This window comes from Nannospalax galili, unplaced genomic scaffold (genome assembly GCF_000622305.1).
Source record: "Nannospalax galili isolate Female #2095 unplaced genomic scaffold, S.galili_v1.0 scaffold533, whole genome shotgun sequence".
NCBI classification, from domain to species: Eukaryota; Metazoa; Chordata; class Mammalia; order Rodentia; family Spalacidae; genus Nannospalax; species Nannospalax galili.
The window spans coordinates 511230-529001 of NW_008333774.1; the positions used below are offsets into that span (position 1 = coordinate 511230).

The following is a 17772-nucleotide window of genomic DNA, read 5'->3' on the forward strand; positions in this document are numbered from 1 at the left end:
AAGCCTTGCCAGAATTCACGTTTCTCTTCGCTTCCTGTGCCTGGTTGAAGATGTGAGGCCTCACGTTTCTGCTGGCCACCTCCTCTCCTCTGGCCATGCATTCTCTCCATTATAAAATCTCCCTCTGGAAGCATAAGCCAAATAAACTCTGCCTTCTATAAGCTGCCTTGGTCATGGTGTTTATCACAGCAACAGAAAATTAACTAATACAGAAATTGCTACCAGAGAGTGGGATATTTCTGTAATGAATCTGACTATATATATCTGGGAGGATTGTGAAAGTTTTTGGAACACTGGACTGGAAAAGCCCTTGGAGCTCAGTGAGCTGTTCTGTAGAAACTAGGAAGATAATGCTTAGAGTATTGTAGATGATAGAGGACTGACTTGTGAAGTTTCAAAGGGAAACAAGGCTGTTTGTATGGAATTAAGAAATTTTGAAATAGAAACTTTCTGTGCTTTAGAGGAATAATCAATGCTGATCAGCTGGGGCTATAACAAGAGATCAGCATCACCCAGGTGGAATCTTCTGGAAAGCTTTTCCTCATGAACAGCACACAGAAGCTGTGACCCAGAGTGGGCGAAGGTTGCACATCAAACTGGCAGCAGAACTTGGCAATGTGTATCTCCCATGTGGTTCTGGTTTTGAAGGCATGAAGGGGTCCTGGAGAGAATCCGTTTTGTACCATGAGAGGCCATCAATGAAGGGGTTGCTTCATTTGTGCTGAAGACCCTCCCAGAACTGAAGGGATCAACTGAGGATTGGCACCCTGAGAGGCCAAGAGAGGGCCTTGGAGAAGGTTCAGCCTCAGTTGCAAGAGAAACCCCAGCATATTGGAGATGCCAGAAGTGTGGGATGACCAACAAGGGCAGAGGCAAGAGTGGAATGGAGCCAGCCTGAACCTACAGGACAAGCTGTGTGTACTGCGGTAGCCAAACCAGAGAAGTGGAGCTGCCCAAGCCCTGTGAAGCCCAGAATGTCATGAATGAATCCCGGATGTCCAACACTGAGCTACGTTGCCGGACTTTGGTTTTACTTAAGTGTGCCCAGGTCATCCCTTTTGAAATAAGAAAGAATATAATATTTTTGGATCTTACAGGAACCCACAGTTAAGAGACTTTCTAGAGTTTGAAGTTTTGAAGGGTTTGAAATTTTTAAAGAATGTGGAACATTTAAAGCTGTACTGTATTATACTGTGATATTAATATTAGCATCATATCTGGGGACAAGAAATGGAAAGCTTGTGGTTTAATGATGATATGTTTGTGTATCAAATTGACAATGAGTCAATTGTCCTGGATAGCTTGGTTGTGAACTTGATGTGCCTGGGAAGAGGGAACCATGATTGGGGAATTTCCTGTAAGCATTTCTCTGAAGCTTTTTCTTGATTGATGTATTATGTGGGAGGGCTCAACCCACTGTGGCTAGTGCCACCCCCAGACAAATGGTCTTGGGTTTTATAAGAAAGCAGAATGGGCACAGGCCAGAGGAACAAAGTAATAAGCAGCATTCCTCCATGGTCTTTGCTTCAGCTCCTGCCTCCAGGTTCCTGCCCTGACTTCTCTCAGTGATGAACCTGGGAGAAATAAGACAAAATAAACCCTTTCCTCCCCAGGTTGGTTTTGATCAGTGATTTTATCACAACCATAGAAATCAAACTAGGACACCAGTTCTCAGCGAGAGCACCAAGTGTTCTTAAGCACTGAGAAATCTCTTCAGTCCCATATTTTTGTTACTAATGTATTTTATAAAGTGCATTAGTCAGTTTTTCATCATTGTGACCAAAGCATGTCAGAAAAATCTTATGGGAAGGATTTATTTCACGGTGCATGGGGGGACTGCAGTAGTTGCCAGGGAAGGAACAGCATATTACTGGAGATATGACTCTACAAAATGAACATGTTTAAAACTTAGATGTTTTAAGTGGCATTCAAATATTCATGTCTTTTGAAAGGATCCATGAAATATTTATTAATTCTTTCCAGAGAAACACAATGAATGCTCTTTACTTTGACCCCCATAGAAAAACAGAAATCACAAAAGGTCGTCATTTTTAATTTATTTTTTATTCAGAAAACAATTGTGGAGCATGTTTTTCACAGCCATGAGAACATCTTTATTCCTAAAGCTGTAGATGATGGGGTTGAGTATGGGTGTCAGGATGGTGTAGAATACTGCCAAGAACTTGTCCTGGCCTGGAGTGTGGTATGATCGAGGTCTCATATATGTGAAAATAGTTGGCCCATAGTACATCATGACCACAAGCATGTGGAAGGAACAGGTGGAAAATGACTTTTGTCGTGCCCCTGATGACTGCATTTGTAGGACAGTGAGGAGAATTTGCACATAAGATATAGAGATCGTGGAAAAGGGAATGAGCAGGAATATAATGCCACTCACATAAACTCCTCGTTCATAGTGTGATGTGTCTACACAAGACAACTTCAACATTGCAGGGACTTCACAGAAAAAGTGATCAATGGCCCTAGAGTGACAGAATGGAAAATGGAGGGCAAAAGATGTGTGGACTATGGAGTTGGAGATTCCCACGAGCCAGGATCCTGCAGCCATGAGCCCACTGGAGTTCTCCCTCATCAGCACAGGGTACCGAAGTGGGTGGCAGATGGCCACATAGCGATCATAAGACATGGCTGCCAGGAGAAGGCACTCACCACCTAGCAAGGTCATGGACAGAAATAACTGGAAGGCACAGCCTGCAAAGGAAATGGTTCTGCTGCCTGACAGAAAGTCAGCGATCATTTTAGGCACAATGTTGGAAATGTGCAGGATATCCATGAAGGAGAGATGGCTGAGCAGGAAGTACATTGGGGTATGCAGTCGAGGGTCCCTGCGGATTAGGAGGATCATGAAAGCATTTTCTGTTATGGTCATAATAAAAATAAAAAATATCAATGAGAAAAAGACTAGACCTGTCTGTGAAGAAGAGAACAGTCCCAAAAGAATGAAGTCACTGTTGAAAGTGTGATTGTCAAGTTCCATCATGATACCTCCTGTATTACCTAAAATGACATAGAAAATATGGTTGAGTATCAGGTTCATTTTATATATGTGTGTGTGTATACATATATGTATGCATATATACATATATATTAAAATGATTTAATGTCATATTTTGTTTCAACATCAGGAGTCTTGTAGAGAGTCTTTAGAGTGGACATATTGTTCAGGATAGACATTTATTTCTTCAGAAAAATTTGTGATGTTAATTGCACCCAAAAGGCCTTTTTCTATATTTTAATTCTCATAGTTTCAATTGATTTCATAAAGTTTACATATATCCAGTCATTTACAAGTGTGTCTTCTAAAGGATGGCCCTGTCTGCACACTCTTTACAACCTTCTTTTCCACTGGACTTCCTTTGGTTGGAATGCCATGGTGAGTCTCTTCCAGAAACCTGGGTTCCGGGCAGGAAGAATGGTAAAACCATTAATTAATTAATTAATTAATTAATTATTCCAGTTAAATCCAGCAGACTTTCCTGCTCTCTGTGCTTTGCTCCACCCTGACATTTTTCAACATCACTTTTCACCTTCTATCTTAGTAAATAATAAGCTCATGAGTTATGTTGATTGTTCGCTGTCATTATTCCACCCAAGTTTTAACCTCATCATAATTTGGTCTGTTCACAGGCAGAACCCAAAAGCCTAGAACAGAAATGGGCTTATACCATTTGCTAGGTAATATTTGTTAATTTGCAGGTAAAATAAATTGTCCATGCCAGAGAACAGACCCCGCCTATGATCCTGTGAGTATGAGTAACTCCTCTGGTCATGCTCCAAGGCCTCCACAAAGCACAAAAATAAATATTATTACCACGAGTCTGAATTTTTCTTCAGTGAATTTCCTATTAGATAACACATATGGAGAACAAAATATGAGATGCCTAAGATTTTTCATGGTAATAAATAATGAACAACATAGTAAAAGTTATCTATGTTCTATAAATTTGAATATCATCTTTGTTTTAAAGGAAAGGATACCAGCTGAATCTGTTTGAAATAACTAATGCATTTTAATAATATTTTCATTGACTCCTTGAGAATTTTATACAATGTGTTTTAATAATATTCCAACTCACTCCCCCATCTCCTCTTAGATCCTCTCCACCTACCTACCCCCAACTCCATCGTTAAGAATACATTTTAGTTTAATTTTAAACTTAAGAATTTAGCTATTGCAGTTGAAGACATGGGTCAGTGGTAAAGAGCACTGCCTGCTCTTACAGAGGACCAGGGTTCAGTTCCCAGCGCCCACATCACAGCTCACAATTATCTGTAACTCCAGTTTAGGGGATTCAATTCTCTCTTCTGACCTCCACAGGTATGTCAAGGCACAGTATACCTAGATACATGCAGCCAAAACTTACTCATACACGTAAAATAAAAATAAGGTGATGTTAAAACATGTGTCTGGAATTTGCTAATTCTGTTGTTTCTTTAGATTGCAGTTATGTAAACCTTGTATAAACAGATGGTGTTTTTCATCATCTAGTTTCAAATATTCCTAGTACTAGTGTTAGATGAAGCTATAACACACAACTCACACATCTGTTTCTTCTACATTGGAGTTAATGAGAGAATACGCTTTCCACATATTTTAAAGTGTTAACTTTTTCAGAAAATACTTGAATCTGTGATTTCTAAGAAAGTCTTAGACTTTCTGAAAATCCCTCTCTCTTTATAAATATGCAAGGATTTATCATGCGTAAAAATAATCAGTATGTTGAATATAAAACAGTCATTGTGGATTATTCTCCACATAAATTATTTAAACTTAAAATGGCCATTTCAATGGAAAATGGGCTCCAGTTATAGAGAAAAGAATCAATAATGTCAGCATGGACTGTGTAGATGATTCAGTGCCAAGAAATTTAATATAGTAAAAAGAATAGCCCAAAATTATTTTTCCAAACTTATAGTCACACTTCTTTCAAATGACTGTGATTAAGCATCAGTGTGTGTTTAAGTAAGAGACAGAGACAGAGACACATGTGGACAAAAACAGACAGAGATTCTCACCATATCGAAATCCTTTGCCATGAAAAATTATTTAGGGTCTTTAACTTCTATTGTCCATTAACGCAACTAGTTTGCACAAGCAGCTGAACTGATTTCTATCTATGACGCTGTGTGGGTCCTGCTGTGCTTATCCACTTGTTGAATTGGGCTGTGCATAGCTCATTAATGAGCAAATGCTCCCCTAAGTTCAGCCCTGCTTTGAAAAACTTTTCTAATTTTATATTCAGGAATAGCTCGGACTCTTATTAGACCCTTATCTCATAGAAAGTATATGATTTGACCCTTTCTACTACTTGGTTCTGTTTTTATTTTATTTTTTTGCTTGTCTACTGTTGTGTCTTTGTACACACAATTGCACACATGATGTGTATGTGCATGGACATGTGTGCCACAGTTCATGAGTGGAGGTCAAGGGACCATTTTTCTGGAGTCAGCTCCCTCCTTGCACCTTTTCCATATGTTCCAAGGATCAAACTCAGGTCATCCAGTTTGAATGGCAAGCACCTTTGCCTGCTAAGTCTCCAAGCTGGCCTCCATTTAGTAGTTACAATAGTTCCTAAAATACACTATAGATGCATCAAGATAGAATTGCTTAGATTACATTTATGCATTTATCCAAATGAAACTGTATTATGTGTTGACTAATTTCTGAAACTCCAGGTGACTTATATGAGTATTGTATGTTAGTTTTAAAATAAATACGGCATATTACACATTTGTAATTATTACAAAATGTTATACATTTTATGATCAGAATTTATCATGGTAAATATTAATAATAAAAAAAAATCAATAAATTAGCTTCAAGAGAGGAAGATAATAACTTTGACCCCCCTGTGGTAATGGTTTGCTGCTCTGAACAGCACCACTGGATCATAAACTTAGGTAGCCTATAGCACAATATTATTCTACTAGGCTTTATTCAAACTGTATAGCTCTTACTTTTTGCATAACATAGAAATTAAAGATACTAGAATTACAACTTGCCTGCCTTAGTATTGCCACATATAAATGTTTATTTAGTGCTAATAATAGGTACTTCTATCTAAAGAAAAATTTCGAGATGTAAACATTGTTTTGTTACAACCCCTTAATTTCAACAAAATCTCCCTATCTTAATTTACTATTTCCAGTGAATTGTTTATATATATGCGCAATTTTATCTATTTCCAATCTTTTCCATGAATTGATTATTTCCACATAAACTGTTTACCTTAATATTTCCATAGGTTTCAAGTTTTTGTATACTACAATTGTATATTTGAAAGCTTTTATTCCCAGAGGGTTTCATGCTGTCCTCAGTTCAGAACAGATGACTCTGTCCCACTCAGAAAAAGCCAACTGCCTCAGGACATGACATTCAACCTGGAGGTGAGATGGTATGCCATGAACGCTCACTACTACAGCACAGGACTGGGATTGCTGCGGCATGAATCAAACCATGCATCACCAAGGACCCCAGTCCTTCCTCCTGTCCTCATTTCCCATCACATCAGACCACACCTGATTTACTGCACATTGGACACTTTCACAAGTAATTTGCACACTTACTTCTCTAGGCTTAGCAATGCAAGGGACATTCTCACTGAGGGGATGTTGAGCCCTTGCTTATGCTGTTAAGCCATCTGATTTGGTGTTACCTCTATAGTTAGAGAATGGAAGATGACGGAAAATGCCTCAGTTCCAACATTCCCTTTAGATCAGCTGGAGTTTGGGAAGGATAAGGGCAACAGATTGTTAGGAGGCAGCATGAAGAAGTGGGGGAGACATCTAGTCTCCTGGAAGTCCTTGGTGTGTGGTTTCAGGAAAAGAAAGCAGGCACCTTTTCATAGGGCAGCATGGGGAGCTGGCTCCCCAGAGAATGGCCTGAAGATGATGTGAGGAGGCCATGCTGAAATGGCTTGTGTGGAAGATGGGTGCACTGCCAGCAGTCCTGGCACTCCCTGGGGTGCAACAGGGAAGTCTGAGCATCACATCATCACAAAGTAAACTAAATACACAAGTGAATGCAGCCAAAGCATTCTTCTAATTCCAGTGATTTATTCACAATAGTGAAGACCAACCTTTTCTCAGCATTTTAAAATTTCAGGCAAGGTTTTAAGCATCTCTCATTTATTAGCATCTTATCAGACTTGTTATTGTTTTGAGAAGGGAAGCCCAAGATGACCTCGGAACTCACTAGGTAACCCAGGCTGGCCTTGTTCTTGTGACGGTGTCCTGACCAGCTACCATCTTACATTTATTTTATTTGTCAAATGAAACCATGGGGTCCACAGAAATTTAACAACTTTCAGTTCCAATGCTATTTAACTTAGTTCAAGGGCAATCTGGTCCTTTTGTTAGGACTCTTAGTCCAAAGGAAATGCCACATCCCCACAAATTTTGCTCATTCATTCAACAGAGAAATTCAGTTTTGTAATACTTTGTTCTTTAGGATGGAAGCGTAAATCTGTTCTGCATAGGTGCCTGTTGCTAGGATGCCACTTAATGTTTCACAGGTTTGCCATGTTCAGGCTGTTACAACTGGCCCTTTCCAAAGGCCAGCCTTTAATGTCAGAAACCTGGTTCATTTCTGTGGAGAAAAAGCAATGAGATTTTTCACAGTAAGTGTCTCCATTTTTTAACAATAACCCTTAACTCTGAAATCACTTAATAAAGATATCTTAACCATCTAAAAGTAAAATGAAGAGTAATCAATTATTAAAATGCAGTCATAGCCACATCTTGTGATGCGGGCCTCTAATCTTAGCTACTTGGGATGCTGAGGCAGGAGGATCACATGTTCACAGCCTGCCTGATCTACATGGTGAATTCAAGGACAGTCTTAAAAATGAATACAGGGCTAAGGCTATATTTCAGTGGAAGAGCACTTTCTTGGCATGTATGACTCTAGGCTCAATCCCCAGTACCTCCAAAAATGCCACCATAAGGAAGTACTAAATGAAAAAATTTATTGTTTTAACTTTATTGTTTAATTATTTTATGACGACAAAAACTGTTTTACGCTATCTGGATGATGATTGCACCAGCCCACTTAATGCATGTTAAAGAAAATGTGGAAACAAAACATTTATTGAAATCACCCTTTGGGTAGAGTATGTGCTTGATTACATGATCCAACCAGGTTCAATAAATAATAAATGAGCTGAGCTGAGGTCCATTAGAAACTTGGAAGCATGGTGGTCAGGTTTATAGCTCATTCTCCTCCCAGAAATCATCCATTGTGATGGAGCCTTCCAGAACCTCTTCAGGACCTGAATCAGGACATTCCTCTTGGTGCCATCTTCTGTAGAGTCTGTGTGGTGTGTCATAGTGGATTGGAAGAGCAACTGATTGAATGGTATTTGAGAAATTAAATGTTTTTAAAACAGACTTAATTCACTTAATTTTTCTCGTATAAAAACCCTAGGTAGTAGCCACAACTGGAGCCTGGGTTCTCTGCACAGAGACTCTGGTGTGGGTTTTCACAAGCTGATCAGTGAATTCCTGATAGGGAGACTTGGTGGATACTGTCTCTTTCCAGAGGTCAGGGGTCAAATAGCTGTAGGTCTTAGAGATGTTATCAAAGGTGACCTTGACGAAGTTGCCCAGGGTGGCAGTGCAGCCCCTGGCTGATGTATAACAGTCATCAATAGAAATTAAATTTTACAAAGGTGTGGGTCCACACCGTCCACACTCTACTGAGGGCAAGTGCAACAGAGCAAAGACCACTCCAGGAGTGCGCCAGAGGGCAGAACTCAACTTTACTTTTTAGCAGGCTGTATATATACACATAATCACCCAATAACATGAAAGGGCACCCATTGTGGACCAATGGGAGCAAAGGTCATGCTGATCATGTACTTACATCTAGCATTGGGGATCATGCACTGATCATGCACCAGTCATGAGGAGGCAGACCAATTAAAGGACAGAGGAAGCATGACAAACTCTCAGGCTATCTGTGGGGAAAGGTGTGGAAGGAGGTGAGGCCATGGCAGGTGTGCCATGATATGGAAACGGGCCTGAGCTATGAAATGGCACTGGCAGGTCTAGAATTTGGCCTACAAGTTCCCCTTTTTCTTTTATAAAAGCAACAATAGTTAGATGGAAGAGCATAAAACCCACCCTGAACACATAACATGCTTGGGCTGGGCTAAGGGTCTTGACCCTCCAACCATGTCAAAGCCAAATGTGTCCAGGCGGTAGCCTGCAGGGATAACTGTTCGTGAATGACTTCTGCCAACACTGCTATTTGTTGGCACTGATCCCTAATCCAAACACATAGTGCTCTAACACAGTAAAGCAGAATTATAATAGCCAATACCATTGCACTCCAAAACAGGGCCCTGAGGGGTTTACTGAACCATGAACCAATGGATTGCAAATATCCTAGAAAATCCTGCATCAAAGAGGGTAAAGGATTGATGTCAACTCAAGTATTATTAACACTGGAAGCTCTATCAGTGATACGTGCTGTAAGGTGAACCATCCTTTTGTCCTACATACCCCAGTCATATTGTGACTGATTATGGGTTTCATTAAGCAGAGCTACCCGCAGTATTAAAGGAATCATTGGCAACCAAGGAAGGAGTAACACAGACATGGGTGAATCAAACATCACAAGGAAGACCCATCATATGCAATATAGCCTCAGGGATAAAAGCATGAATGTCCAGCTGAGTCTGGAGGTTGGCTATGCCTAGTCTGACATGTTCTATGGAGTAGGCTGCTGAAGAAAATCTCTCCAAAGTAAATGCTGACAGATTGTTGAGTGCCAAGGCTTGAGCTGCCTGGTTAGTCAAGACCATCCCATCATTAACAGTGGAAATTAGCAGAGCAATCAAGGAACTAATGTCAAGAATCAGTAGGCCCAGTGCTCTCTTGGCACATGTCATCATTCTTGTCGGGAGGAGTCCTGCATCAGACTGATAGTCATCTGTCATAGTGACAGGGACCCATATGATGGGCGGTGTTCCTATAAAGAAAACATATTGCCCCTCCTTGAGGGCTAGGTTAGTGAGACAGTTGGTAATATTAACAGGTGTGACTCAATGATGGGAGTCAGTTGTAATAAGGAAACCAAAACCAGGGGGCGTGCATGCAGTAAATGGAGGACAGGTTGTAGCATTGGAGGAATTGCTTCTTAAGGTGCAACTAAAATTATAGCTATTGTGAAAGCTCTGTTATGCATGAACTATTTTTAGTAACATTGTCAGCAGATACACTGTCAAATTGGTATCTAAGGGAGAGTACAGATGTGTTGAGCACAAGGAGAAAGGGTCTCCAGTCAATACGCCCAGGCCCGAAAGAGGAATATAGGTTATTTTTCAGGAGTGCTTGGATCCAAGTGGGCTGAGGATAGGTGCTAGTAGTTTGGTGGTACCAAGACCAATATGTATATTTGGGGACCAGTAAGAGGGAATAGAGTAGTATGCTGAGCCCAACAGACCTGGGGATCCCATCAGCCAATGTACTAGGGTTGTCCGGCAATTGCACCAGCCCCCAAGCCAAGAGGAGTTCCCTGGAGCTGGATTAGTCTCCCAGCAAGTGGGAACACGTGGGGGAGTGCAGACTTATAGAATCTGAAAGTGTTAGTTAGGGGGCTGAAAGATGTAATGTGAACCAGATCCTTCCAATTAGCATGAAACACCTCCTGGGGTCCCAGGGGTGGGCATAGGCCCCGTGGGTCCCCAGTGAAATTAGGTGACATCCACCAGAAGGCTGCCCCAGGCTGGAGCTGGAGGCAGAGATTCGACAGTGTAAAGTTGTAAGAGGACTCTGCCAGTGGGCAGGCCCCAGTAGGGGGGGTACAGGGATTCGTTGCAAGAAATGGGCTGTGGTATGACATTCCAGCTGTGGGGACCTAAAGGCCCCACCTTGCATAGTTCCAAAAGGAAGTTACTGGGGGCATGGCCTGTCTTGCTTTGAAAGTCTGAAGAATACTTTCGCACTGCTGAGGAGTGCACGATCAGCGCATGACCATCCTTAAGATACACCCTCGCACGGGGTGGGGGGAGTTTCCAGGTGCCTTTATAAGCTCTGTAATACCTGTAATAAATGAGTCCCTGCTTGACTAGATTCCCCATTGCGTCTGAGTGTCCCTGGTACTGTGGGCTGGCGAACGGCGTGCTTACTCATCCCCAATCTTCACTGTCCGGAGGGTCGCTGGTTCAAACCCCCGGCACCCAGCCATATGGCCAAATGGTAACAGTGTTGGGAATATATCTCCAGAGAACATAGGCATTGGTCTGTGAAGGTAGCAGAGTCAAGCAAGTGAGTCCCATGAGGACAGTATAGATACCTCAGTCACACTTACCTGTTGGGTGTGAAGCTTCAGTCTGTACCTAGTCTGTCTTTTTTCTTTTGGCTTTTTGAGGGCTGATGGTGAGTTTTTGAAGCTGTTTTTGGAGCCACCAGAGGTTCCGTTGATCTTTCGAGACATCCTGGGAGGGTCCATGTCCTGGATAGCAGCAAGAGGGGGGTTGCCTGGCCAGGTCAGTCTCCTTAAATTTAGGGCAGCTTCTCAGTCAGCCATTAAACTGAGGGAGCCTGACGATCAGGACTTGTCATAATATCAGAATCCAAATCCAGGTGTAAAGGAACATCACCATCAGTATCTCTTGTATCAGTGTCATAAAACCAGTGAACTAATCTGACTGGGATCCAGACAGGTGGAGAGTGGTCCTGTGGGAAAACACAAGCAAATCCTTGACCCATGGTGAGCAGGGGATCAGGCCCTCTCCATAGACCTAACAGTGGGTCTTTCCAGCACACTAGGATGGGTGGGGCCTACTGCACTTCCCTCCAGTGTCAAACTACCACAGGTTGGGGATTTTTTTTTCTTGTGAGCTAGCAGGAAGGTTAACTATGTTTAGTATAAAGAGGGCCAGAGACAGCTGTGCCTGAGGGGGGAGATTATTTTGAGTTTTTTGTAACTGTTGTTGGGCCCTTTCAATAATTCCTTGACCTTGGGGATTATATGGTATCCCAGTCACATGATTAATGTGCCATATTTGACAATACTGAGAATAGGCCTGACTGGTTGAAGTGGGGACATTGTTTTAATTTGTGTTGATTTTCCCATGATGGCAAAGTACTCTAAGACATTTCTTAAGGTCTTTGGTTGTTTCTCCAGTATGAGCTGTGGCCCATATAAATTTGGAATAGGTGCCTGTGGCCCATATGAACTTGGAATAGGTATCTATGGTTATGAAAATGATTTTTGTCTCCCAAAAGGGAGGTAGTGGGTAACATCCATTTGCCAAATGACATTGGACTTGAGACCTCTGGGATTGACTCCTGCCAGTTGAAGGCCAGGGCACAGCACAAAGGATTGGCAATTTTTACATGTTCTTACCATGATGGCAAGTTGATCCTTGGGAATCTGAGGACACAGCACCTGAAGACCCTTATGATTAATAAGCATGAGTAATTGGAGGTCTCCAGAAGAAGGAGGAGGGGACAGAATGGCCAAAGAGGCCTGCAGCAGCCTGCCTGATGCCAAAGCATCTGCAGAGGCATTGCCATCATTAATAAACCCTGGTATATTTTAGTGACCTCAGACATGTTGGATAAAGAGGGGGTGAGAGCACCCAAGAAGGAGTGAACTAAGCTGTAGCATCAACACAGAAATAGGGTTTGGAGTCTTGTGCATGTGGTAACCCAGGGATGAGGTTGACAGCTATCCGTGAAAATACTAAGAGAGTCAGGGACAGCCCATAGGGCCAAAATAACAGCGTATAACTGCTTGGTTTGCAGTAAGCCAATAATTGGTTCAAAAATCTGCCACGAGGGCTCCTGGGCCCCCAAGGCAAATATAATCACTGCAACACCAGAGGCACCACCATCAGTGAAGACGTTGTATCTGTCTACCAAGGGTCTGTGGGCAAAAAGTTTGAAGGGAGACCAAAGCAGCCTAGGAAGACTAGCAGCCCATTGGGTATTTGGGTAACGGTTGTCAGTCTGTCCTAAATAATCTAGGAGGACCAGAGCAATTCGGGCATGATGTTGGAATAGCCAGGACAGGTCCTTTTCTCTAAAAGGAAAGATAATAGTGTCTGGCTCTTTTCCCAGTACTTCCTTAACCCTAGTGCAGCCTGCCAATATTAAGTCGGCCAGTTGATCCAATTCCAACAGGGATCAGGGTGCCCCAGCAATAGGTGTATGGAGCCATTCTAGGATCTGTTTACCCTGCAAGAGAACCTCTACAGATGTAGGGAGAGTGTTAAAATTAAAAGCTGAATTTGGAGATGAGGGTCATAGCGACCAGTCTGAGTATGTTGTAAGTGGATTAGAGTTTTGCTATGGCTTTTTTAGCCTCAGAGGAGAGTTCTTAGGAAATTCCCAGGAGGGCATGTGAAGTAAGAAGTTTGTACAGAGGCACCAATTCACTGGTAGTGATATTAAGCCAAGGACATAGCCAGTTAATGTCACCCCCAAAGGCCTGGAGGCCCACAACCATGAGGGGATAAGAGAGGAAGATAGTGGGTTTCATGGGCCTGAGATTGTTTAAATGGATTTCTGTGCCCAGGAAATGAAGGGGGTAGACTGTTTGGATCTTGTCCGTGGCCACAGATAGGCCATGAGCACTAAGGCCCTTAATTAGAAGGGGGAGATTTTGGTCGTGTAATTCTGGAGTGTCCAGAAGAAACATGAGGTCATCCATATAGTGATAGACCTCTACATCCCCCTGGAGAGCAGGGCAAATGTGCCTGATGGCATGTGACATAGCTTCTTGACACATGGTAGGAATATTTACCATGCTTTGGGACAGACATCTCTACTCGAACCTAGGAGAGGGGCCTGTGTTATTGGGTACAGGAACAGAAAAGGTAAAGCATTTTTTATCCCTGAGGTGTAATGGAATGGTAAAAAAGCAGTCCTTGAGATCTAAAATAATAATAGACTTATCATGGGTCTATAAGCCATGGATGGTATCCTTCTCTGGGGAGTTCCCCAAATAACCATGGAAGCATTAATTGCTCTAAGGTCCTAAAGTAGGCGCCATTTTCCTGACTTCTTTTTGATGGGGAAAATGGGCATGTTTCATGAGCTTCGGGAGGTTTGCAGGTGTCCCAGCATCAGCTGTTGCTGGACCAGGTCCTGGATAGCTGCGAGTTTGTCCCCATGAAGTGGCCATTGATCAACACAAATGGGCTCCTCTGAGCGCCATTCAAGGGCTGGGGTCCTGTACACATCAATGGCCATTAGAATTGGGGGTCATCATCTTTATGGGCATGCCTCAGATTTTTGTCCTCCTCCCGAATCCAATCATACAATGCCCTATCATCCTTGGTAATGACTATGCCCATTTGGCTCTGAATATCTCGCCTCAAGAGGTTTATTGACAAGTCTTCAGCCACCAGGGGCTTACATTTTACTGTGTTACCATCAGGGTCCTCCCATGTTACCCAATCTCTACATTGCCAAGTCTTCTGGACCCAATCAGGGTGGGACCCAGTATCAGGAGCCAAGTAGAGGGGACCTCTGCTCTTCTAAGGATGTTTTTGTCAACCTCGGTGTCCAAAAGACATTTAAACTGCTTGCCATTGAAGGTTAGGGCTATTTTGGGTCTTATGTCTTCCTCCAGTGGAATGGTCCAATGATCCCTGGCAGTGTGGGGTTTGGTCCCCGTATAGCCAGGCAACCCCCCTTTTGTGACGGGGCTGGTGGTTGCCCCTCAGTTAGTTTAAAGGCTTGCCATCAAGGTCATATTTGGATCAGCATCTTCCAATGGAATCCCTTTTTGCATCTTGGGCATTTGAAGGGGGGTGGTTTGGACACCCCAGGGTGGGGATTATTTGGGGCCTCAGGGCACTGTTTTGCCCAAAGCCCCTTTTTTTGTACTTAAAACAGATTTGGTCTTCCCTGGCTACAAGGGTCATGACTGTCATGGCCTTTGTCAGGGCAGTTGCCTGGACCTCTGCCATATGGGTGGAGGTCCCAGTATTCTGAGTGGCTAGCAGTCAGTCCCCTATCTCACTGTTTTGGAGCCCAGCAGAAGCCATCTTACATTCTTTTGTCATGTGTTCCCAGACAACAACTTTAAAAAGTTCATCCTGTGCTGATGGATCGGCCGTATGTCTTTTGAAGGCTGAAGACCCTATCTACAAATTCAGCAAAGGATTCTGAAGACCTTTGTTTCATCTGGGTAATGGGGTAACTCCATACTCTTTTGGAGGCACTCTACAGTCCCAGGCATGAAGAGCACAGTGTCGGAGTTGATCAAAATATTCTGGCAAGCCCTGGGACTGAATGGCTGGACTGCTGAATGTCCCGCCCCCTAATAGGGCATCCAAAGTTATCAGGACATTATTGTTATCATTTTGGGGGGCCTGTTGATCACACTCATCCTGGAATAGGTCAGCCCATTGTAAGTACAGCGGTCCTGGAAGGCAGGCTCTTGCTATGTCTTTCCAGTCCGAAGGTGTGTTAAGCCAGACTGAGAGATCATGAAGAATACCCTTTGTCCAATAGCCTGTACCCCATCCTCCTTAATTGCTTTCCTGAATTCAGTCAGTATCTGTGGGGAGTGAGGATACCATGGCAAGGGGCACTGAGGTCTAGTAACCAGATTAACAGGGAAAGCCTGAATCTGCGGAGCACAACCTAGGCAGAGCATGCTAGTCTCGCCTCAGGGAGATAGCCCATCCACAATCCCTTTGGTCGCACAGAAGCCAGGAACAATCATTGGTCAGTCCTCCAGGAGGAGGTCCATATGGTGGTAAGGCAGGGTATGTAGAAAGCCCGAGGTGGGGTCTGTAGGAAGCTCCTCCTCCCAAGTTGCATAGGACTCGAGGTTTGGTACAGTGACATTTCCTGCCTTGGCATCAGAATAAGGTGGCTCTCTAGTCCAACACTTCCTCCCTGATTGGTTTTGTTGAGTCCTAGCAAGGTCCTGGACAGCCGGACCCTTCGTGGCCAGAGCTGCCATCTTAGCGGTCTCCCAGGACTTGGCCTGTTCCTTGTCCTTTTCCCTAGCCAACATGGTATAAAGGGAAGAGTCCCTAGCAGGACATTCGCAAGTTACCCTGCCAAGCATTACTGGATAGTAGCTATGGTAGGATAGAACTGGAAAGAGAAAGTACAGCCCTAGTGTACTTCTGCTTTTTTGGCAAGCATCAGGATGGGAGCCCACATGTCCTGGTCAAAGATTTGGGAGTCATCTAGCCAAGGGGTGAGCTCAGTAATAGTTTTCCAAACATCTTGAGCCTGAGATTTGCTGACCTGGATTCCCCAGGACTCCAGTAGTGCATGGAGGTAATTTATCTGAGGGTTAGCCTGCAGTTAGGAAGTTACCTATCATGGGGAGCAAAGACCACTCCAGGAGCAGTCAGAGGGCAGAACTCAACTTTATTTTTTAGCAGGCTGTATATATACACATAATCATCCAATAATGTAAAGGCACTCATTGTGGACTAACGGTAGCAAAGGTCATGCTTATCACAGCTTACATTTAGCATTGGGGATCATGCGCTGATCACAGAGCCAGTCATGAAGAGGTAGACCAATCAAAGCACAGTGGAAGCATGATGCACTCTCAGGCCATGTGGGGAAAGGTGTGGAAGGAAGTGTGGCTATGGGGGCGGGGGGCGCACCATGTTGATGATGCAGTTTAAATTCTGATACAGGAAACAGGCCTAAGCTATGAAATGGCCCTGGAAGAGTTAGAATTTGGCCTACACTAAGGAAAAGATTCAGAGGAAAGCAAAATTAGAAAAGTAAAAATTTTAACAAATTTATAAATATTTTTCTTAAACTTTATTGAGAATATCACACATGCATGTAAGGTGTTTTGATCAAATCCATGCCCACTCCCTCTCCTCCACTTCTGAAGAGGTAACCCTAAAATCTTTTAAGGACTAGATACAAGCTCCCAAATACTTTTGATATTTTTGGCCTTTGGGATAGAGTATGTTGTTAATAGGCTCAAGGACATGTTGCCTTTTAGCACAGAAACTGGATACATTTCTTTGGAGTATTTTTACCCTTACTGCCTGGCCATTTCCTACCTCTTATTCATATTATGCCATCCTCTGAACGGGTTACCCAAATTGCCAATAGGCAATAGGGACGCAGACTACTCTGGCTTCTTCCATGTTGAACAGGAAACCAGGTGAGGCAATTGGAGTACTCCTTAAGTGGGTCTATCTATAGTTATACAATACTGTACTCGGTATAAACCCTATAAGACATAAAATTAAATGAGGTTTTAAACTTTAAAAAAGATCTCCATTTCATTATTAAAATACACAGTTTGATACAGAAAAATTCATTTTTAATACAATTGACACTAAGATGCACAAGGCATTTCTAATCTCTATATATCTAATTATTGCTAGTCACAGTCTGTGGGGTCTCTCCCTCTCCTCGTGGGTTGTTGGCCACTGGTCCATGAGGACAGGGGGAGCAGAAGTGACGAGTGGGGTCAGGACGGCCAGTGAGCACTGATGGAAGAAAGCCCTTCCGGGGAGGCATGTTCAACGATGCAAACAGCTCCAGACTCAGTGAGACAGCTCTAGATTCAGTGAAACAGATTCATTTATTCAGTGGGAGAACTGGGGAAAATATAGTGTGGAGGCAGTAGCCAAAAGCCTCAGCTGATAGGTGCTCACAGTATGCTTTATTTACATGTGGCAGTGGGCTCCTATCATCTGACTACTGGGCAATGCCTGATTATCACATAGAAAAAACCTGGGGGTATTTTTTACTCCAGGTAACTATGCCAAAGGTCATGTTCCAAATAAGGTCAGG

At 43.0% G+C, this 17772-nt stretch overlaps 1 protein-coding gene across 1 annotated transcript; it reads right to left on the reverse strand.

Annotated features, from left to right (window-relative positions):
* Positions 1-2056: 2056 nt before the first annotated feature.
* Positions 2057-11678, reverse strand: LOC103730195 (olfactory receptor 2AJ1-like). Its single transcript, XM_008828373.1, has 2 exons — positions 11336-11678; positions 2057-3018 (listed from the first exon to the last, which is right to left on the reverse strand). Exon 2 carries the CDS (start codon positions 2999-3001, stop codon positions 2057-2059), a length of 945 nt encoding a protein of 314 aa, XP_008826595.1. The 5' UTR covers positions 3002-3018; positions 11336-11678.
* Positions 11679-17772: the final 6094 nt, after the last annotated feature.